Source organism: Raphanus sativus, chromosome 4 (genome assembly GCF_000801105.2).
Source record: "Raphanus sativus cultivar WK10039 chromosome 4, ASM80110v3, whole genome shotgun sequence".
In the NCBI taxonomy this organism is placed as follows: Eukaryota; Viridiplantae; Streptophyta; class Magnoliopsida; order Brassicales; family Brassicaceae; genus Raphanus; species Raphanus sativus.
In genome coordinates this window covers 270,757-292,840 of record NC_079514.1, presented here as the reverse complement: position 1 = coordinate 292,840, position 22,084 = coordinate 270,757, and the positions used below count along the sequence as shown (strand labels likewise).

The following is a 22,084-nucleotide window of genomic DNA, read 5'->3' as shown; positions in this document are numbered from 1 at the left end:
CAACCGAGATACTGAATAATTGGGCAAACAGATTAAAATATTAAACAACAACAACACATTGTATAAGGAGTCATGAAAACAGCAAACAGTTCAACAAAAATAAAACGACAACACATTGTATAAAGAGTCATGAAAACAGCGAACAGTTGAAATAAAACAGTATCAAACAACACGCATTTCAAATCACCATCGGACATTTTAGCCGGTAGCTCGGAACAGCGATGAGCCTGGTGGCTCTAGGCGCCGTGAGACCAAACATGTCGGTCATATCCAGATCACCGGAGCTAACTCCTTCCGGCAACTCCCAGTCAAATGAATGGAGCATGTGCGCGACGGCGAGCTCCATAGCATAAAGCCCCAACTGCATACCCGGGCACGACCTTCGACCCGACCCAAACGGAAGAAACTCGAAATCACTACCTTTGAAATCCGGAGCTTTGTTTTCCATAAACCGACCCGGTCTGAACGCATCCGGTTCAGTCCACACCGATCCGTCTCGCCCAATCGCGTACACGTTGATCATGACGCGAGAGTCACGGGGAATGGAGTAGCCGGAAACGACGGAATCCGCCGCCGCCTCGTGGAGGAGAAGAGGAATCGGAGGGTGTAGCCTCAACGTCTCTTTCATCGCGCATCTGAAGTAAGGAAGATTCTCCAGATCAGATTCGTGAAACTGACGGTTCAATCCAATGACGTCAGCGAGCTCTTGCTGCAGCTTTACGAGTTCGTGAGGATTCTTCATCAGCTCCGTCATGGCCCATTCAATCGCAGACGCCACCGTTTCCGTCCCGCCAAACATCACATCCTATTTTAAATCATTTTATATTAATAATATATTATGACATTAACCTATGGTTTATGTATGTATAAATTATATTCCATTAGTTACCATGACAAGGGCTTTGATGTTATCTCTCGTGAGTCTAAATGTAGACAAGGAATCGTTAGATTTGCCGCCGTTCTCACCGCTATAAAACGCCATTAGTTCATCCACCATGTCGTCCTCCAACCCATCATCCTCTTGTTTTCTTGAGTTCTTCTTCTCGATATGTGCATCGATGATTCTGTCTATGAACCCATCCAGCGATTTCCTCGCGTTTTCCAACCGCTTGCTGAAATCGCGATTACTAAACCATTTCATCCACGGTAAAAACTCAGTGATATCAAACGCTCCAAAGAGTTTTGAGAACTCCTGTAGAATCTTGACGAATTCGTCTTGACCGTCGCGAGCGAACGACCCAAACGCGGCTCGGTACGTTATGTTCCGCGTCAAAGCAAATACAAGCTCACCAACATTAACCGGTGAACCCGTTTGTTTAGTCAGAGTTTGAACCATCGTATTAATTTCGTCGCGAACCGAGGCCCATGATTCGGCCCGTTTTCTGCTAAACAGCTTCATTACGCAAACCTTCCTCATTTGACGCCAGAGGGGACCGTAGTTCGCAAACGCCATATCGGCCCGGTTGTAGGTAAGATATGAAATCGCCACGTTAGCTGGCCGGTTTGCGAAAACCACATCTTGAACCTAACATAACTCAATGTTTGAAATGAATGTTGTCTTACAAAAAACTAGAAATTCATTGTTATCCTATCCAAATGTTTAGAAGAATATTTAAAATATCAAAACAATTTCTAAACCGTAGAAAATCGCATACCTGAAGAATTTCACGGGCCATCTCAGCTGTTGAAGCGGCCACGATATGAATTTTACCCATTTGAAGGTGTAGAAGACCACCGTATTGTTTGGCCAACTCGGCTAAACCACGATGATTCAACTGATTCTTTAGTTTCATGTTACCGATTATTGGATAGCCTTTTGGACCAGGTGGAAATGGATTTCTACGAGTTACCAAAACTCTAACCAAATACCAAAGAAATATAAGAACTACATATAAAATTGGTGAGCAAAGCAAACAATCCATCTTTTATGTTTTTTCTTTTCAATACACAGAGTAAAAGATGGTGATGAGGTTTTTAATATGGTTATATTATATACACATGAAAGTGGCTGTATCTGTATTTGATTTATTAGCACTTAGAGATATATGTATGGTATAATGAAAGATTTGTTTTCTTAAAGAAAACACAAGTCAATAGTCAATATCCCAATAATCAATATATATCCCAATAAGGATAACAATATGTAGTTTGAATAAGAAATCTACCAATGAAAGAATTTAGATTTATAATAAAAATTAATAGATTTAAGAGCACCTCCACGAAATAAAGATTAGGTTCTCACGATGAATTTATTAAAAAGAAAAAAAAAATAAAGAAAGATAGTGAGATTGTATAGCAGTGGAGATATTGTGAGAACTCTTTAACATTAGATGGCATGTTATCATTGTTTTTTTTGTTGAAAAGAATAAAAGATTTTAATTGGTTATCATAAATTGTATTGATTTAAAATAAAATTGTTGAGATCCTCTACCCAGTATTAGCCAATGAGGCTGCTCTAAGGGTTCGAGAATTATATACAAATATTTAAAATTTTGTTTGGAATTTTTAATATGTAAATGATATGAATGTAGATTTTCTAGTCAAAGAATACGTGTTATATTTATTTAGTACTGAAGAAAAAATAAATTACATGGAAATAATCTAACAAAAAAAAGAACGTATGGAAATAATCAAACGAAAAAGAACGTGCATGGTTAGGCTTTGTAAAACCAACTATGTAGCTTTCTCAAGATTTACATGACAGCTACATGATAGTACAGTTTTTGAGTTTAAATACAACTAGATTTTGACCCGTCCGAGCGGGTGTCAATTTTTGTTAATATTTTTGTTTGTATTAAATGTTATACATGATTTGCAATGTGTGTGTTAATATAATATTTTGAGAAAAAACAATGTGTTTAATTACATCGAATAATTTTTGTGTGTTCTATAGTAAATTATATGACCGATATTTATTGGATACTATATAAACAAATCCAACATTTGTATATTAGATTTATGTATAAAATATCTAGAAAATAAAATTTCTGAATTAAAAGTAGGAAAATAGACAAATATAAGTTAGTACGGTATTAAAATTGATATATTAGTTATAATATTTGCAATAAAGTAAAAATATTGGATGTAATTTATTTCATAGAATATTCGATTTTTATAGTTATATCCATAGTTTTAAAAATAGAAAAGGTGTATGTATTGTGAAAATATTTTATAAATCACGTTAGGAATGGTCATAGTTTTTTGGCCGATTGTACATGCCAACTTAATTGATTTATGAATATGATGTTTAATTTTAACTGTTTCCTAGTTAACTTCTTAAATACTATTGTTATACTAAATATTACGAAGATACTAAAAATATAGATTTAAATTTGGTTAATAATATTTTCAAAAAAATAAAGATTTTGTTTTTGAAAAATTTAGTTAGCTAAAATAGCTAGTAACGTGATCTAAATTTATAATAAATATTTAATTGTATAAGTGATAATATACATTTTAAAATGTATTTGATTAAATAAAATTTTAATATAAAATTTCTCTACACAATAATTTATAGTTTATATTGAATACTTATATTTTGTTTTGTAAACCATCAGTCATATCATCCATACTTTTTAGAATTTGACCCGTATATCTGCGCAAATATATATTTTTTTTATGGATCAAAATTTTATGATAATATATAGTAAAATAGTTCTACATATTATTTTAAATATATGGTGCTCAACGTCATATAAATATATAATCAATATTTGCATATGGATTTAAAACAAACATACACATAGATTTCTCGTATGCTTTAAATATATTCAATATGTGCATATGGACTTAGATTGTGTTATATTATAATATACATGATTGATAGTGTCATCGTTCGTTGTTCTAAAAAAAAAGTGTCATCGTTCAACTAATATTCAAACTATAAAGTATTTTAAATTGTTTTAAATAATATGATATAATCAGATTTTTCGGTTAGTAACTATTATTAATTATTATATTGTTAATGGGCTTGCCGAAATTGATAGTGTTGAGGTCAATAAAACTGTTGTGTTTTAAAGTAATGGCATAAAATGATAATTTTTGTGTCAAAATCAGGGTTAAGTATTAAATGTACTTCAGTTTTAATAGATTAGATAGATAAACAAATGAATATATGCAAATATAGAGCATGATTCGTTGGTATCAAACCGTTAAATAATTATATTGAAAAGATGAATAAAGAAAACAATTTCTGAGTATTGTATCTAGATTGTATCTTTGGTGCTACATACTATGTAAGTCCATATGTCCTAGGTTCAGAGAGGTAATTACTTACTCTAGTTTTTAAAGTACTTTGTATTAATATTACGAAGAAATCGCAGAAATGTGTTGATGTGTCTCTGTTTTTAACTTCCCACATCAAATTGTGCTTTTTTAAAATACCATATTTTTCTTGAACCTACATATTTTTCTGTAATTATTTTTAAGAAATCATTGTATATAAATAAAATATAATTTATAAATCTATTTTTTTTGCTGTAATTTTAAGATATTTATAGTCAATTTAAGATTATGAGAATAAAACATTTCAATAATACTAACAATAAACTTTTTAGTCAGTTAAACATATATCAGTTTATTATTTAATTACTTTATGTAATCACCTAAGAAAATTGTTAGATATAAACAAAATATTTCTATTACTTTCGAAATATATATTTTATATTTTTAAAATTATGGTTTAAAGGAAAAATATTTACTTAATATTAAGACTATATTTGAGAAATATTTTAATGAAATCACATTATATACAAAACATTTTTCTTTTCATCTAAAACAAACATAGATATAAAGAAAATATTTTTATTACTTTGAAAGTATATTTTATGTTATTTAAACTATGATTTAAAGGAAATATTACTATTTTTGTGAACTTTCCTTTTCAATGAATCGAATTATATACATATGCATATATTTTCATTTTTAAATTTTATAAATGTTTCCTTTATATTATATATTTTATTTGGTAAATATAAAAATTAAACTAAACTAAAAATCTAAATAAAGAATTACTTAATAAAAAGTCATAATAGTGATTAAAATAATATTTTAATTCATCAAGGAATTAAACTAAACATATGAAACTGACTTTTAAATAATACTAGGGGTTTTTCCGGGCTATGCCCGTATTTTTCTTATAATATTAATTTAATTTGTATATTTATATTTATATTTTAAAAATAAATAAATATGATATACACTGGAACTTATTATAGAAATATAAACAAATGAAAATTTAAAACTAATTGGAATAATGTGTGTTATGTATATTGGAATTTTATATAGGATATTAGTAAGATTAATAAAACAGAAAAAGACAAAAATAGCACCAAACCAAGTTTTTGTCACAGAAATAACATCACAAAAAGGAAAATGACTAAAATAAGTTTTATCGAAGGGTAAATATGCATTTATAACCCTTGGGTTAATTAGTTTACGACTTAGGGTTATAGTTAAGGGGTCGGGTTTTAGTAATGTGTTCAAATATTTAAAAATAAAAAATAAATATTAAAATTTTCAAAAGAAAAAGTACTATTTTGGTCATTTTATTTTCTGAGTGCTATTTTTTGACAAAAACTTAAAAATGTTATTTTAGAGATTTGCCCTTAATAAAAAGTTTACTTAATTATAAGTTAAAATCTATATATATATATTCTTTATCTTGGTTATTTATTTTTATTTAAAACATTTTTAAAACTTATAATTAGTACTATATAAAGTTTGCCGGGAAATTTGTTTTTAGGCCAAAAACTGATAACTATATCCTATTAGACTAATTTCTTTTTTATACAATTTTTTTCTCTAATACTCTTTAGTATTTCCTATGATAAATCAAATAAAAATAAACAAACTTAATAATTTAAAATCAAACAAACTTAGTACTCGTCTTTAAAAGAAAGTAATTTATGATTTTATTAAACAAGAAAAGTATTTTATGATTTTATTAAACGAATTTTTTGCCAGCAAACTTATCTATTAACGAAAACCCAACACCAATTACGCATAACTAAAGATAAAGGACTAACAAGGTACGGTGGTCCACAAACGCAGCCAGGTGCTTGATACAAACTTGCTATTCTTTAATGATGCAGGTAGGGTGGTCTCCAAGCGCAGTGGCCTTAATCTGATCAGAACCTAGATGATCAAACCGCAACTTGGCTTCATCGCATTCATAGCTCACCGTTCCTTTCTTTGTCTCCTCTCTACAATCAGTAAGAGACAACCGCGATCCAAACTGAACTTCATTCCTCTCTTTGATAGACTCCATAATCTCTTTACCAATCGCGCCGCTCAAATCTTCTCCAGTAGCAACCGCAGAAACGCTAAGAAGCTGAGGCGTGCCTAGTTCGAGTTCGTTGTAACTACAAAACATACATCCCCATAAAATACAAAGATCAGTTAAAAAAAAATATCAAACACGGTTTCAAACAATAAGAAAATCATTATTAGTAACCTTTGGATAGAGGAAGTAACAAGAGAGACATTCTTGTAAAGGAAAGAAGCTTGGAGGCTTCCTTGAAGACATATATCATTACCAACAAGTTCTCCAGGGACTCTTATCAATAAATCCCATCTAGCACTAACTAGAGGAATATAATGACTTTGTTGTGTGCTACTCTTATTATTAGGCTCGGCCGTGAAATCCATAGAAACTATTTTGATCTCGAAATGAGGACGGTCTTCTGGTAATAAATAGAAAACGACAGGGAATAATATGAGGAAACATATGATAGCAAAGAAGGCGATGATGGCGCCTGCTTCCTCGTTCTTTTTCCGTCGTGCTACCTCTTCTGGTGTAATATTGGGACACATTGATTTGAGCTGATATTCGAATGTTTGTGAGCTCATTGTGTTTAAGCTTTTGTTTTTCATGAGGAGAAAGCAAAAAAAAAAAATGATTAGAGAGAGGGTTTTTGATTTAATCCATCCTATATAAAAATATCTATATCTATGGTGTAACCCACCAGGAGATTTATTCGTATCGTATCTAGAAAATATCTTAACAGTATCGAAAATTAATATTGGGTAAATATTTTCAAAATTTACAACATTTCTAAGATTATTATCGCACAACTACAGTGAATTATATTCTAATGCAGAAAACTTTCAAAAAAAAAAAAAAAGCTGTAGAGAATGATGAGAGATAGAAATGGAAGAATGCATTATTGATCTCATTAGAATAATAGTTAAGAGTTAAGATTGTCTTTAACTCTTCCCGTCATTTCATGGCCACAAATGGTTACAGCTTCCCAGCAATGGAGGGTTTGGTGTACAGATCGACGAGATTGTATTTTTTTGAAGAAAATGCATATAAAAAGCAAAGAACTGGTCTTCTTAGGTGATGTGATAATAAAAAAACAAACCGCGCAAATTAATAATAACAATAAATCAAGGCGTTGCAATTCTACTTCCTCCTCTGCGTCCACGTCCATCAGGTCTCTCTGAATACTCTCTCCTCTGTAATGACCAACAACAAAAGAAATAAGAGATTGAATGATCCTTAAGAAATTAAAAACCCACATATACATATTAGAGACAGCCATATCTCTCAGAGGGTTACTACTTACAAAAGGTCTAGTGGGTCGCGAGTTTGAGAACTTCTGTCTCCTTCTAATCAACAATCTCTCAACTTCTTTCTTCTTCTCCTCTGCCTTCATTTTGGTGGGACTAGGCCGGTACAATATCACAGTCCTCCCAATTTGGCCAACAGCAACAGAACCAGTGGCTTCCTCCAAATGCATAACAGCGTCCTCCATCTCCTGTGGAGACGTCTTGCGTATCTTCACCTGTACTTCCCAATATAAAAAAAAGAAGAATTAAAAGCTAAAAGAGAGGCTCTCAAGCCTAGTTTTCATATATCAACCAAACAAACAACAAGATTCCTCTAAAAAACATAGGGTAATACAAAAGAATCTTTCTTCAAAAAAAAAAAAAAACAAAAGAATCAAGATCAACACATGAACCTAAACTCCAAGTCTCAAAGTTTTGGTGATTTCAGACAGAGAGAATAGGCTCTTTGAGAAAAGGTGATACCTTTAAGAGCTCGTTCTTCTCGAGAGTCTCGAGGAATGAGAAAACGACTGAATCAGTAACGCCAGATTTGCCGACGAGTTGACATTTCAATTTGTCACCAAGACTATGGGCGTATGAAGCAAGTTCCTTCTTCTCCTTAATAGTCAACTTCAAACCCGAGCCCCGAGTCTTCTTCTTCATCTTCTCTATCTTATCCTCCTCCTCCTTCTCTCCTAAACCTTCCTCGTAGTCCTCCTCACTTCCTCTCGCGGATACCATTCCACTGTCCAGCTCTTCTTCTTCGTCTTTTTCTTCGTTGTAATCGTCTTCCTCGCTCTCATCTTCTTCTCCGAGGAGGTCCGGCTCATCGATGGCAGAGAAGGATTTCGCTACGAGTGAAGAAGAAGAAGAAGTAGAGTGGAAAGGAAGCGGAAGCTTTGAAGAGATTGATTGAAAGCGAGGCTTGTTACCGCGGCTGGATTGACATGTTATAGCGGAGAAGCGAAAGGGTCTGATGAAGACACCGAAGGAAGACGGTGGTTCGGGATGTCGGAGAAGGTTGTGGATAAGATGTGTCGATGAAGAAGACGGTGGTGGTATTCTTACGCTCCCCATCTGTGTAGTTTAGCTGACGCCCCGACCCCCCCGCCGTATTTAAAGAATTTACAGTTGTTACTAACATAAGGCTTTGGGCCTTTGGCACACCTTCTGTTCAGATTGCTCCGTGGTTGTTGTATAATGACCCATATTAGGCCCAATTCTGACCAATATTAAATGACATTCACAATTATCTTTTTTCTTCTTTTTTTTTTTGGTAAAAGTTATCTTATCTTTTTTCTTGTCAGCAGAAACTTTGACAAACCAGAGAATGTAACGATTTAAAATATGTATATAACTATATAAGGAGGTATTATCTTTCTTTACCCTAAGTAATTTCTACTTAACACCAGTTTTTTTTTTTTTTTTTGCCGTCAATAGATTATATTAAATAAACGGGCCAAGCTCAAACAAACGGCCGAAACCCAGTTACACTAAAAACCGCTACAAAACCCAAAAGCCAACGGGCTACACTAAGAAAAGGGCAACAAGCCCAAAGCCCTAGCAGCTCAAAGAGAATCTAAAAACGGGCCCACGGCCCAACCTTGAAACCCGCCCGACCCAGACCAGGAAGCACATCGAGGAGGTGGCTCACCACGTGGGGAGATCTGCACCAAGAACGCGACACCCGTCTTCATCTCCTCAACTCGACCGCTTCAGTCTCACCGTCGCCGGAATCAACACTTACACAACACCCGTTCGTCGGAGCTCGGAAAAACGCCGGAGCCTCCACCCGAAACCATTACATCTCTTCACCGTGCTGTCATCACGCCGATTAGATCAATCGAAACCTCGATATCTTCATCGACTTTGTAACACTTGAAACCCTTGACACGCACTCCCAGAAGCCAACACCTTTTCCACGGATTCGTCATCTTACCGGAGATTTCTCGTCTACCGGAGTGACTCCTTCCGCCTAACCGCAAACTCACCAAACTAAAACCGACAGAACGAACCTAACCCAAAAGACCCAGGTTCCTGAGCGGCAGCGCGGATCTGTAGTAGCCTCCGCACTCCGAAGACCAAAGCCGGCGAAAACAGATCTGAGGGAGATCTTCTTCCCGGAAGCTTGAACCGGCGTTTGTGGATCTGAAGAAGCCTCCACCACCCGGAGAACACACTGCTTGACGAAACTGACCGCTCCCTCTCCACTGAAACCTTCCGACGGACGCGTCGTTGCTCCATACCCGAAGCCACCGACAGAGATGGAGACGGAACCAGAGCTCAGACAAGGCCTCCGCTGTCAGCTCTATGAAGAGGGATCCAAAGAGAACAAACCAATAGAACGAAAAGGGACTCCAGCGTCGGCACGGACGCTCATGCGCCGGCCGAACGTCGGAGATCTAGAATCTCTCTCTTGTTTGTCACCAGTTTTTCTTTCCTTCTTGCTTTTACTAACAACCACCAAGTGATTTGTTTGCTTTTCCTTTACGACATATATATCAAGGGAATTTAAAGACCACACCACATGGCACGTGAGAATGGAAAAGCATCCACGTGAACCAGCTGTGCAATGAAGCTCAAAAAAGGGTGAGTGAGAGATCTTATGACAACTACTTACGCTTTCACAAGCAGGCACTCTGTATTTATCGCATTTCTGTATTCAATTCAATACATTTTTTACAAATCTCCATGTCATTTTCATTTACAAATACTCTATCCAATTCGATTCATGATAACTACTATCCTAATTTACGTGTTCACAAGAGACCATGACAACTTCCAATTATTAATTGATCTTACGGTGATAATTAAGAGTTTTTAATAATAGTAACTATCTATATTATTAAAGTTGAAGTACAAATTGGAGATGTTTGGAAACAATGATAGTAGAATAAATGAGATATGTTTGGCAACATGGATAGTAGAGATGTGTACTTTTTTTTATTTACACATTTAGCCATTGTATTTTCAATAAATTAATAATAAATGAGAATTGCTTAGAAACATGAATAACATATTTAATACTTCTTTTCATTTAAACATTTAGCCATTGTTTTTATAAGAAATTAAACAACCTTTTTTCTATTTTTTTTTTATTTACAATTCTGTCACTATATTTACAATTCTTTTTATTTATAATTTTTTATGGTGAAAATAAAAACATAAACTGAAATATAAATAGTATATTATATAAAACAATTTTTAAAAACAGTATTATTACTTTATTTAGCTTAGTCAAATATAAAAATTTCAAGAGTTCAAGTTTCAAAAAAATATATGATAAAATTAATAATAATTCATAGAAAACTAATGCAAAAAATTGAAACTTTGAAACATGGATAAAATTATGTCAAGAAGAAGAAAATAATGGCTTATGTTATTAATAAAAGTTTGAAATCCATTATATCAGTTTAAAAATATACAAAATGGACTAATCTAATTACCTAAAAACATTGTTTTGTCTAAAATAATCATAAAATAAAATTTAAATTTTATATACATATTTCAAATCAAAATAATAATTTAAAGTTGATTTATATCAAAAATTGATTTAAAATATGCACATATTCAAAAATTTATTTTTACTAAAATATATTCCAATAACCATTATTAAAAAATGTTTTCAATATATATATATAAGAAATATACAACAGAAAGATTAATTTTATATACCAATTTAAATTATGATTTTATATTTCACATTAAACTGTAAGAATATAATATATATGATTATTTATAAGATTGTACATATAAAATACTATTACTTATATGATTATTTATATGATGGACCAATTTTTTTTTTCTGACGTCGAAGGGCTATTCTATTATTTATATGATGGACCAATACAATTAATTATATGTTGACATATATATGATACATAATAGTGACTAGGATTGGGCGTTCAAGTATCCATTCTGGTTCGTTTAGGATATGTTTGAGTTTCGGGTTTCCAGGGTCAAAGATTTCAGCCCCATTCATATATTTCTAAATTTAAGTTCGAATTATGACTAGGGTTGGGCGTTCATGTATCTATTCGGGTTCGTTTCAGATCTGCTTGGGTTTTGGATTTCTGAGATCAAAGATTTCAGCCCCATTCAGATATTTCTAAATTTAAGTTCGAATTATATTCATATCTTTGCGGGTTCACTTCTGGTTCAGATAACCCATTTTTGGTGTTTTGAGTGTACCTTCACTATATTAGATATTTATATTTGACTATTTTATATATTTTTAAATATTTAAACCAACCTAAAAATATCATATATGTTATGGGTGTTTTTAATATACATTAAAACTAAAAATAACTAATATATATAAGTGTATAAATATTTTTCGGATACATTTTGATATTTAAAATACTTTGGTTCGAATTGGTTATGGTTTCAGTTGTCTAAATATCAAAATTTTGAATAATTTGGATATTTAATCAATTTTGGTTCGGGTTTGGTATTACTCTTTCGGATCGTGATCGGTTCGGTTCTTCGGATTTGAATTTTTATCCAGCTTTGATATTGACATAAAAAATAAATAGCAATATATTTTTGAAATATACATCCACACGGGCGTGCAAGTCAAAATTTAGTTTTAATTACAATGTAAATATTTAATTAATATAGTAATAAGTCACATTGTTTAAACAAAATATCAATGTAAAAGTATTGTACAGTTGCGTTCTAAAATCATTTATTTTAACAACAAGTCAAATAAATATGTTGATTGAAAATGGAATAAAACAAAGCCAGAGAAGCACACAGTTTACCATACACAATCTATGTGTCAAATTTATTATAAAAAAAATTTCACTAAGATAAATACATTCAATATCTACAAACAAATAATATATTTCATAAAATTAAAAAATAATACCCGCGCTTTCGAAGCGCGGGTCAAAATCTAGTTATCATCTAAGGAAGACACAAGATTCCACATGCACCGCTTAAGCATTATGTGAATGAAATAATGAATACTCGACCGAAAGAGACTAGACTAGCTCGATTTTTATTTCATTACTAAAATAAATGAAACGAAACAGATTGTTTTAAAGATCACAGTGGCTAAACGTTATGTATCTTGTTTAATGATGTTTGTTGTTGGTATGTCAATTAGCGTTAGATGCTAAAAGATTTTTTTTTTTTGGAGTTAATTGATTAATATTTACAATGGTGATCTGTCTTAGTTGGTTTGATTGGTGTGTTAGTGTCTACGTGTAAAGCTTTCACCAGAACAGACGAAAGGAGCAGCGATCACATGTGCGTTCAAAATCTAATCCTCCTTTTTCCTCACCGTCCAATGATTCTCGCGTCTCCGTTCACTCTCATCTCTGGTCCAAGCTCCTATAGTTTATTTATTTTTTGTGTGTGTGGTTCTAAGAAATAAAATATACAGAAAATGGTTGTTACGTAGTTTACAATGCAATGTATCCGGGTGAAGGCAGATCAGTCTTAGTGTATGATTGTGTCGCATTTTTCAAGTTTTTGCATGTTCCTACGCTACGGATAATATAGTTTTTCTTTGTAGTTACATAAATGTCATTTGAAAGGACAATTAGCTTTTACTATTTTTATTTATACAAGATTTAAAGTAAACATAAATAAAAGTCGATTTGTTGATTTAAACAAGAGTCATTTAGGTGGAAATACAAGAAACAAAAGATAATTAGGAATCCAGTCAAAAAACTTTTTAATTAGGTATCCGGTTAAATGAAAGAGTGAGAAGTTACTGCATTGTCCTCTACACGTCTCTCACCTCATCAATCCGTCGATCATCAATCCGAAAAGCCGCCATCGAAAAACTAAGATCTCACATCAATCGGGACAAACCCTAACACCCCCATGACTAACAGCAGAGTCTGACGGCGTCGACATCACCCTCTAACAGTGACAACCAACGCCGACGAGCCACCAGAACGCCGGAGCGCTCATAGGGTACCGCCAGACCAGAGTCTCCACCGATATAGAGAGAAAGGCCACCAACAATACTGAGTCGCATCTGTTCCGTCACGTCGCTCAGGTTCCGAAGGGAAAAGGTGAGTCGCAGACCTCTGTAATAACAGTCACCGATGCTGGAAGATCTCCATCCAAACACCGAAATGACAAATCTTAGGAAAGAAAAAAAGCTTACGGCATATAACTTACTCTCTTTCAAAGCCGGACACTGTGATTTGGCTTCTATATTAATAGAACGATTGTAAAGGAGATGAATCTGAGGAAAAGGAGAGAACAAAAAAAGAGTAAAGAGAAGTGATTTTTAGTTTGGTTGTACTACTTGTAATTACAATCCCTCTTGACAACTAAGAGTTTCTGATAAAAAAGAAATAACTATTATTCATGTTTTTGTTTTCCTTAAGAATAATTTCTCACTTATACTATTTTAGGAGAAGAAAATACATTCAGTTTTATAATTTTATTGGAAAGAAACGGGAGAAGAAGCAGAGCTAGAAGAGGAATGTGATCTAGATTTCGTCGTTTATGGCGTTGGTGAGAGAGGGGAGAGAGGGACGCATATAGACTTAAGGGTATGACAGGTATATTTAAAATAAAAACAGTACATATACCACATAGCTAATTAATATTTATTCTGTGTATATATGATGCAATTACTCTTTAAACAATTAACTTATTTTTCTTATTTTGTACAATCAAATACTTATTTTTCCTATAGCAACTGCGATTTTTTAAAAATGATTATTTAAGGCGTTGCTCAAATCATATGCAGAAATAAAAGGGTAAAAAGGGGGAAGAGTACTGTATATGGTGAAGCCAATTGTTACTCCCGCTCGTCTCGTGGCTTGAACTAGTAGTTTTGAAAACATTGCTAACTGCGCGCGCTCTTTTCACTAGTCTTGGTCGGTCAGTCACACGGTGGTCTTCAATATGTCACGTCAACTCACAGTAATAAAATTATTCAATTTTGTCTTCCCCAAATGTGTGTTTTGTCGTTCTCCTCCCCCTGAATTATTTTCAACGACCACAATTAATTAAATAAACAAAAATCGTATATTTGGGAAAGGCACAGAGAGAGAGAGAAAGAAAAAATTCAAAATCTGAAATTTCAACCTCCTCCTCGTTTATTCACCCAGAAAGGAGAAGAGAGAAAGAGATCTCTCTCTATCTCCTCAATTCCATCTTCTTCTTTACTCTCTCTCTCTGCACCGACTTGCTTAAAGAAGACGAAACAATCTCTCTCTCTCTCTCTCTTATATTCTCTCACATTATCTCTCTACGAAAGAAGGAGAAGGAGAGAGAAGGTTAGAATGATTAATTATGTCTCCAGCCATGTGAGCTCCCACTGACACATTCTTCCTTTCCCTTCCCTTCCCTTCCCTTCCCTTCCTTCAGATTGAATTGATTCTTCTCACCGATTCCGGGACCGAGTCGCCGGAGTTGACCTTCCCCACCCCAGGGAGTTTGTAGGTCAGTGGATGGCAACATCCTCATCACGAACAAGGAGCAGCTCTCCCTTCTCTAACAACAGACCAGCAAGTCCCTCTTCTTCTGCTTCAACTTCAACTTCTTCTTCTCATCTCATTCCCCGTTCTTCTGCCGGAATCGGCTCCCGATCTATGACTCCCACTCGCACCTTCTCCGACTATGGTCCAATCGGCTCCGAAAGCTTCGGAACTGGATCCTCCTCTGTCCCTTACCCGTCAGAGGAGCTCCTCGGGGAGCCTGTGGAGGAGACTATCAGCTCTGAGCGGGATAGTATTTCCGTCACCGTTCGTTTTCGACCTTTGAGGTATCTATATATACATACTAGATCTGATCTGATCTCCCTAATACCAGATCTATTGAAGTTGGAATTATTGGGATTCTGAAATTTGATGTAAATTTGCAGTGATAGAGAGTATCAAAGAGGAGATGAAGTTGCTTGGTACCCTGATGGCGATACTATGGTCAGGCACGAGTACAATCCTCTCACTGCTTACGCTTTCGGTAAATTTTGCCTTCCTACTTTCTTCTTTCTTTTTTTTTGTGTGGAAGATCATATTCCACTAATTGATTATTGATAGAGTTGAGTGAATATTCTTCCCATTTTGTCGATTTTAGACGAGAGTTTTTCCATTACATTGATGACTGAATATTTGTTTTCTCCAAATTTGTGGATGTCAGATAAAGTATTTGGACCACAAGCAAATACGATGGACGTTTATGACGTAGCCGCAAGACCAGTTGTCAAGGCTGCCATGGAAGGTGTTAACGGTATGCAACATTATTTCTGCTTTGACCCACTTGGTCTAAAAGTTAGTATTGCTTGCTCCAAATCTTCTGACTCAGCTTTTGGCATTTCACAGGAACTGTTTTTGCATATGGTGTTACAAGCAGTGGAAAGACCCATACCATGCATGTAAGTTCGTTACTTGATTCTCCTTCAGTATACAAAGACATAAATTATAGCTCATGATTCCATGAATTGGAATTACTCATATGAAATGGAATTTTAAGGGCTTCATTAGGATTGGCCGTGCTAGTACCTGCCTCAGCAGTTGGATTGCAAATTTCTGTCCAACCAAGTGGAATTAAATCTGATATTCTTTTTGTTTTGCCATTGCTTTGCTATATGCATAGGGTGATCAAGAATCTCCTGGAATCATACCGCTTGCAATTAAAGACGTGTTCAGTATCATCCAGGATGTAAGTGGTTTTCATTTCTTTTTCTCCTTACGAATGCATGTTCCCTAATTGCCTCCGTCATTACATCTCAGACTCCTGGAAGGGAATTCCTGCTCCGTGTTTCATACCTTGAAATCTACAATGAGGTTAGTGGAGATTTCTTTCTTTCTTTGATATATAACTCGATAAGCCCTGAAAATTAAACTTTTAGGTTGGGATTTGTTTGTTGTTTCGTGACAAAAAAAAAAGGGTTGGGATTTGTTTTCCTGCTCTTATACTTTATCACTGGAAAATTAAGCTGATTAAAATATATATTAAAATTTTGCGTGGTGACTCATCACCTTTTTGCTTTCGTCTGTCTACGGTTTTATCTGATTATTGTCTTTGTATCAGGTGATAAATGATTTACTGGATCCAACAGGCCAAAATTTACGAGTGAGAGAGGATTCCCAGGTTTGCTTTCTTAACCATGATAGAATGCTTAGTTTTCTCCATCTCTCTCTCACACACACGTGCAATTTTATAACATTATGGTCTAAATAGAATAATTTAGAACGAATTTGCCTTAAATAATGATTCACACATTACATCCTTCCTGTTATAAGAATTATTTTGTAAGTAAAGAGTGTACTTTCTAGGGTACTTATGTTGAGGGTATCAAGGAAGAAGTTGTTATGTCTCCTGGTCACGTACTATCCTTCATTGCAGCTGGAGAAGGTAATTAGAAAATTTGTCCACATGTCTTGATGTTCTGAACTCTGTCCCTTCTGCGTCTCCTTAGTGTTGCTGTTGTTTTAATGACAGAACATCGCCACGTTGGTTCAAATAATTTCAATTTGATGAGCAGCAGAAGTCACACTTTATTTACACTGGTATGTCTTCAAGCTCCAAACTTTTCATAGTGTAACTTATTGCTCTTCTCAGTGTCTATGCACGATGTTTGCTTGCTCTTACAAGTGTCTTTATTACATGCTTTAAGTCTAATTTGTATATGTTGGCAGATGATTGAAAGTAGTGCTACTGGAGATGAATATGATGGAGTTATTTTTTCTCAACTCGTAAGCGCTTCTTCGTTTATAGATCATTCATTTTTGAAGAGGGGCTCTAACTGTATATCTTTATCTTCTAGAATTTGATTGACTTGGCTGGATCCGAGAGTTCCAAAACTGAAACAACTGGATTGAGGAGGAAGGAAGGTTCATATATCAACAAGAGTCTTCTAACTCTTGGAACTGTACGTTTCTTTTCTTAATTTGGGTGTACTTCCATTTATCATCTATTTCTTAATATGCAATGATGTCATTCCAATCAAAAGCATTATTACTGCATAATGCTGGACTTGCTAAATAAGAACAACTTAATTAGCTTCTACATCCCATTAGTGTCATTAAAGAATCACAACAGAACTTACAGTTGCTGGGAATACACTTAGGATTTTCAGTACATTTCTGTTTTTCATGATCTACTGTGCTAGTGTTTCTTGATGCTTGACTTTCTGAGAAGTAGTATGCTGTCTTTTTTTTTGTATTTTTTTGGTAGCATCTTTAGTCACTTAAACCTTTGCGATGGAACGGCGTTTTACTTTAATTATTCTTGTGATTTTATTTATGAAGGTCATTGGAAAACTTAGTGAGGGTAAGGCAACTCACATTCCATATCGCGACTCTAAGCTAACTCGTCTTCTGCAATCATCGTTAAGTGGCCATGGGCATGTTTCGGTAAGGCTATACTGTCTTTCACTATATTGTTTTCCATGGTTGACTTTCGGAGAATTTTCATTTCTATATATCTATGGTACGCACTAAGCAGTGCAGTCACGCTAATCCACCAAAACAACAAAGAAACTAATTCAGTATTTTGTTTTCCCTTTTTAGCTCATATGTACAATTACTCCCGCGTCAAGCAGTAATGAGGAAACTCATAATACATTGAAATTCGCCAGCAGAGCAAAGAGCATAGAAATCTATGCTTCACGCAATCAGGTTCTTAGCATTTTTACAATAAAGTACCTTGCTCTACTCAAGGGTAAAAGCTTGAACTTCTGCTTAATAATATGATTTTTAATGTCCTAAAAGCAGATTATAGATGAGAAGTCGCTAATTAAGAAATATCAAAGAGAGATCTCAGTTCTCAAACTAGAACTTGATCAGCTGAGAAGAGGTATACTTGTTGGTGTCAGTCACGAAGAGTTAATGAGTTTAAAGCAACAGGTTCTGACTTCCGCAGACCATTTTCTATCCTGAATACATTTTGCTGTGTTCCAAAGGCAGTGACTGAACTACCTATCTATATATTATAACAGTTGGAAGAAGGCCAAGTGAAAATGCAATCAAGATTGGAGGAAGAAGAAGAAGCCAAAGCAGCTCTTATGAGCCGAATTCAAAAGCTTACCAAGCTCATACTCGTATCTACCAAGAATTCTAGAACTGGATATTTGGGTGACGTACCCACTCACCAGCGCAGTCTCTCGGCGGGAAACGATGAGGTAAGTTGTCTTATCAAAACCAATGATATGTCCAAAATGATAAATCCTTGCCAATTAAGAGTGGTATATAGTTCAAGTGCTTTTATCCATGATATGGTGGGCCAATTGAATAAGTTTTGGAAATAGTTGTTGTTGTTTATTTATTCTGAATAAGTATATATTTTGTTTAGGAAGGCATCTTTTCTGGTCAAGTAACTTATCGTTCTAACTTTTTTTTACTCTACTGCTGCATGTTACTGCCTTATCTCAGAAGCTATTTCAAACACACAATGAATCATTCTATTCTTTCTTTGCTTTTCAGAAATTCGCTTCTCTGCTCGTGGATAATGATAACTTGGGATCTCCATCTTCTACCCTGGCTCTTGTATCAGATGGTTCTTTAGGTTTTAACCACCGTAGATCTTCCAGCAAGTTGAATGGCGAGAACTCGCCTGGTGCAGAATTTACGCAAGTGAGTAGACTACCCCAAAGCTTGTACTGATTGTCAGAAATGGAATCTAATAGTTGGGGGATAATGGGTACATATAGGGTGTCATGACGCCAGATGAAATTGACCTTCTGGTTGAACAAGTTAAGATGCTTGCTGGTGAAATAGCTTTCAGTATGAGCACTCTAAAGCGTTTGGTGGACCAGTCCGCAAATGATCCGGAACACTCACAAACTCAGGTAAAGTTACTTTAGATATTTGTGTACTGCCACAGAAAACACGTTTGAAAGATAATTTTTTTTGTGATTTTTTTAAAATAGCATTCGACTGTCTACCTGAAGTCTATTTTACCTTGCTTAAGTAACTAACCTGCTAAATTATTCATACAGATACAAGATCTTGAACGCGAGATTCAAGAAAAGCAAGGACAAATGAGGGCTTTAGAACAGCTAATAATTGAGAATGGTGAAGCATCGATTGCCAACGCATCACTGGTTGAGATGCAACAGGTATACAAACTCCACATCCCTTTACTGCGTGAAAATGACTTTGAACCGTTTCAGCTAAGATATTATGTTCTTTTGTTGTTTTCAGAAAGTTATGAGTTTAATGACCCAGTGCAATGAGAAGAGCTTTGAGCTAGAGGTGAAGATTTCTTCTTTTACTGAAAATAGCGCCTTAGTTACTCTAAAAGCCAAATCAAAAGGCTCCTTAAAGTAACCATATGTTTAACTTTGTTCTACCTCCACAGATCAAATCAGCAGATAATTGCATTCTTCAAGAACAACTACAGAAGAAGGTTGGTAGCAATTTTTTCTCATTTAAAGTTGTGCATTGTTCTCATCTTTTTTACTCTGTTCTTCTTGCTTACTATCATCTCATTCATCCTTTCAACATTGTTCTGTGAAAATTGCCTCTTACCACACTTTTCCCAACAATGTAGTGCACCGAGAACAAAGAACTACATGAAAAGGTGAACCTTCTTGAGCAACGTTTGAAAGCAGTATCTAGTGAGAAATCAGCTCCATCTTGTTCCGGTAACACGGTATCTGGAGAGTATGCAGATGAACTAAAAAGGAAAATACAGTCGCAGGTAAATCTACAAACATACATTCTCTCCTAAGCATGTCAGTAAATACCTGCGTGATAAATATCACTTAACGTAGACAATACATCTATTGGAAATTTGATCTTCTGTTTATAGTTACATTAACTTTGTCTCTTGTTCTTACATGGACGTTTATGTCTTCTATTTTAGGAGATTAAGAACGAGAAATTGAAGCTGGAACATGTTCAGATCGTGGAAGAGAACAGTGGTTTACGAGTACAAAATCAAAAACTAGCTGAAGAAGCTTCATACGCTAAGGAACTAGCCTCTGCTGCTGCTGTTGAGCTGAAAAGTCTGGCTAGTGAAGTAACAAAACTTTCACTACAAAACACAAAGCTCGAGAAAGAATTAGGAGCTGCAAGAGACTTGGCTCAGACGCGTAACCCCATGAACGGCGTTAATAATCACAAGTATAACGACGGGGCAAGGTCAGGAAGAAAGGGAAGGCTCTCTTCAGGTAGGTCAAGTGGAGATGAGTTTCACTCAAGGAGTCTCGACCTGGAAGATCTGAAAATGGAGTTGAAAGCAAGGAAACAGCGAGAGGCGGTGCTTGAGTCAGCACTGGCAGAGAAAGATTTCATAGAAGAAGAATACAGGAAAAAGGCAGAAGAAGCAAAGAGAAGAGAGGAAGCCCTAGAAAATGATTTGGCAAACATGTGGGTACTTGTTGCCAAGTTGAAGAAAGACAGTGGTGCATCATCTGTAGTCAATGGAACTGCCAGTGACCCAGCAAGGGAAGTAGAGAAGAATCAAAGCAACATGATTCTGAAAGAGAGACAAGTCTCGAGTGCACCGAGACAACCTGAAGTAGTGGTAGCTAAAACCGAAGAGACACCAAAAGAGGAACCTCTTGTTGCTCGTCTCAAGGTAAATCGAACGAGATAGGCTTTATACAATTGTTTACCTGTGAAAAAGTATTTCCGTCACATATATTTAACAAGGTTTTTTTTGTAACAATGAGACAGGCACGAATGCAAGAAATGAAAGAGAAGGAGATGAGGTCTCAAGCGAATGGAGACGCAAACTCTCACATTTGTAAAGTGTGTTTCGAGTCTCCCACGGCAGCAATTCTACTCCCTTGCCGCCATTTCTGCTGTAAGTCATCTCCATGGAACCTCCTCTCTTAAAAAAATAAATAAAAAGTTTCTAAGTAAAGAAGATGATTCCTTCATATTACAGTATGTAAATCCTGTTCCCTCGCTTGCTCTGAATGCCCAATCTGCCGCACAAAGATCTCTGATCGGCTCTTTGCGTTTCCGTCGTGACCAAGGCAAATCAAAGGTACCTTTTTGCAAGTGAATGCAAAATGTACTTGTGTTGCATTCCATTTTGGGTTCTTTTTTCGTTATAGAAAATGTAGCTGAAACTAAAAATCTAGCTCGGTCGAGTTTCGGTTTGGTTTCTTCAATATAGATATCTAAAAGCCGAGTTTAACCGATTTAAGCTATTAAGTTTAGATATTTGGTAATGGTCTCACTGACATCTGTTTTGAATGTTTTGATATCTTTTTATGTAATAAAGTACAAAAGATGCAACTATTGATCAAGTTGGATGATGTTGCAGGTGTCAAGAACTCTGGGTGAAGCCTGTTGCTAGATATTTTAAGAAAAGAACAGGTTGTGAATTTTTTTTAAAAACTAGTTTTGGCTCTTTTGTATGTAATGTCTGTGCTTATATTTATATTTGTCACTAAAAGGAGGGGGAGAGGTTCTTTTGCATATCACCAGAACTGCATACTCCCATTTGTTCAAAGGGTTTCAATGTGTTGTTCCACACCGGGTTCCTGGATCAATCTAATCTTGGTGTCATCCCTTTGAAATTACTGGTTTTTCCACAAAACCAAATTACTTGTTATATTGTTGACCATCCGATTGAGTTGGACGTTAGTCTAAATTGTCTC

At 35.0% G+C, this 22,084-nt stretch overlaps 4 protein-coding genes across 5 annotated transcripts; 1 reads left to right on the top strand and 3 right to left on the bottom strand.

Annotated features, from left to right (window-relative positions):
* Window positions 1–19: 19 nt before the first annotated feature.
* LOC108854719 (cytochrome P450 84A1) lies at window positions 20–1,991 on the bottom strand. The gene is made up of 3 exons (XM_018628345.2): window positions 1,656–1,991; window positions 890–1,525; window positions 20–805 (listed from the first exon to the last, which is right to left on the bottom strand). Exons 1-3 carry the CDS (start codon window positions 1,920–1,922, stop codon window positions 179–181), a joined length of 1,530 nt encoding a protein of 509 aa, XP_018483847.1. The 5' UTR covers window positions 1,923–1,991; the 3' UTR covers window positions 20–178.
* Window positions 1,992–5,976: 3,985 nt separating this feature from the next.
* Window positions 5,977–6,945, bottom strand: LOC108852560 (uncharacterized). The gene is made up of 2 exons (XM_018626063.2): window positions 6,455–6,945; window positions 5,977–6,362 (listed from the first exon to the last, which is right to left on the bottom strand). The coding sequence occupies exons 1-2, from the start codon at window positions 6,871–6,873 to the stop codon at window positions 6,074–6,076; spliced, it is 708 nt and encodes a 235-aa protein (XP_018481565.1). The 5' UTR covers window positions 6,874–6,945; the 3' UTR covers window positions 5,977–6,073.
* Window positions 6,946–7,142: 197 nt separating this feature from the next.
* Window positions 7,143–8,655, bottom strand: LOC108849866 (uncharacterized). The gene is made up of 3 exons (XM_018623480.2): window positions 8,035–8,655; window positions 7,569–7,787; window positions 7,143–7,458 (listed from the first exon to the last, which is right to left on the bottom strand). Exons 1-3 carry the CDS (start codon window positions 8,626–8,628, stop codon window positions 7,390–7,392), a joined length of 882 nt encoding a protein of 293 aa, XP_018478982.1. The 5' UTR covers window positions 8,629–8,655; the 3' UTR covers window positions 7,143–7,389.
* A 5,924-nt stretch (window positions 8,656–14,579) lies between these two features.
* Window positions 14,580–22,006, top strand: LOC108854659 (kinesin-like protein KIN-7D, mitochondrial). 2 transcript variants are annotated; one of them, XR_001949935.2, is made up of 26 exons: window positions 14,580–15,289; window positions 15,389–15,486; window positions 15,664–15,753; window positions 15,846–15,898; window positions 16,120–16,185; window positions 16,257–16,310; window positions 16,558–16,617; window positions 16,803–16,881; window positions 16,969–17,036; window positions 17,166–17,222; window positions 17,294–17,398; window positions 17,778–17,882; window positions 18,039–18,146; window positions 18,243–18,374; window positions 18,467–18,649; window positions 18,951–19,100; window positions 19,178–19,315; window positions 19,466–19,585; window positions 19,671–19,721; window positions 19,828–19,875; window positions 20,020–20,169; window positions 20,335–21,051; window positions 21,150–21,279; window positions 21,364–21,465; window positions 21,748–21,800; window positions 21,881–22,006. XR_001949935.2 is itself a non-coding variant. In XM_018628272.2 (25 exons), exons 1-24 carry the CDS (start codon window positions 14,976–14,978, stop codon window positions 21,447–21,449), a joined length of 3,162 nt encoding a protein of 1,053 aa, XP_018483774.1. In that variant the 5' UTR covers window positions 14,580–14,975; the 3' UTR covers window positions 21,450–21,465; window positions 21,748–22,006. The 2 variants fall into 2 exon arrangements, 1 of the variants encoding a protein (XP_018483774.1); XM_018628272.2 differs by having other exon boundaries at window positions 21,748–22,006.
* Window positions 22,007–22,084: the final 78 nt, after the last annotated feature.

Bases quoted from the DNA above. Each gene is read 5' to 3' on its own strand.
- LOC108852560 (XM_018626063.2), bottom strand. From the start codon at position 6,873: ATGAAAAACAAAAGCTTAAACACAATGAGCTCACAAACATTCGAATAT. The intron at 6,363-6,454 runs GTTACTAATAAT...TATGTTTTGTAG, and splicing joins GTTACTTCCTCTATCCAAAG to TTACAACGAACTCGAACTAG.
- LOC108854659 (XM_018628272.2), top strand. From the start codon at position 14,976: ATGGCAACATCCTCATCACGAACAAGGAGCAGCTCTCCCTTCTCTAAC. The intron at 19,101-19,177 runs GTGAGTAGACTA...GGGTACATATAG, and splicing joins CTGGTGCAGAATTTACGCAA to GGTGTCATGACGCCAGATGA. The intron at 21,052-21,149 runs GTAAATCGAACG...ACAATGAGACAG, and splicing joins CTCTTGTTGCTCGTCTCAAG to GCACGAATGCAAGAAATGAA.
- LOC108849866 (XM_018623480.2), bottom strand. From the start codon at position 8,628: ATGGGGAGCGTAAGAATACCACCACCGTCTTCTTCATCGACACATCTT. The intron at 7,788-8,034 runs GTATCACCTTTT...TGGGAAGTACAG, and splicing joins AGAAGAACGAGCTCTTAAAG to GTGAAGATACGCAAGACGTC. The intron at 7,459-7,568 runs GTAAGTAGTAAC...TGGTCATTACAG, and splicing joins CGCGACCCACTAGACCTTTT to AGGAGAGAGTATTCAGAGAG.
- LOC108854719 (XM_018628345.2), bottom strand. From the start codon at position 1,922: ATGGATTGTTTGCTTTGCTCACCAATTTTATATGTAGTTCTTATATTT. The intron at 1,526-1,655 runs GTATGCGATTTT...GAGTTATGTTAG, and splicing joins TGGCCCGTGAAATTCTTCAG to GTTCAAGATGTGGTTTTCGC. The intron at 806-889 runs GTAACTAATGGA...GATTTAAAATAG, and splicing joins ACATCAAAGCCCTTGTCATG to GATGTGATGTTTGGCGGGAC.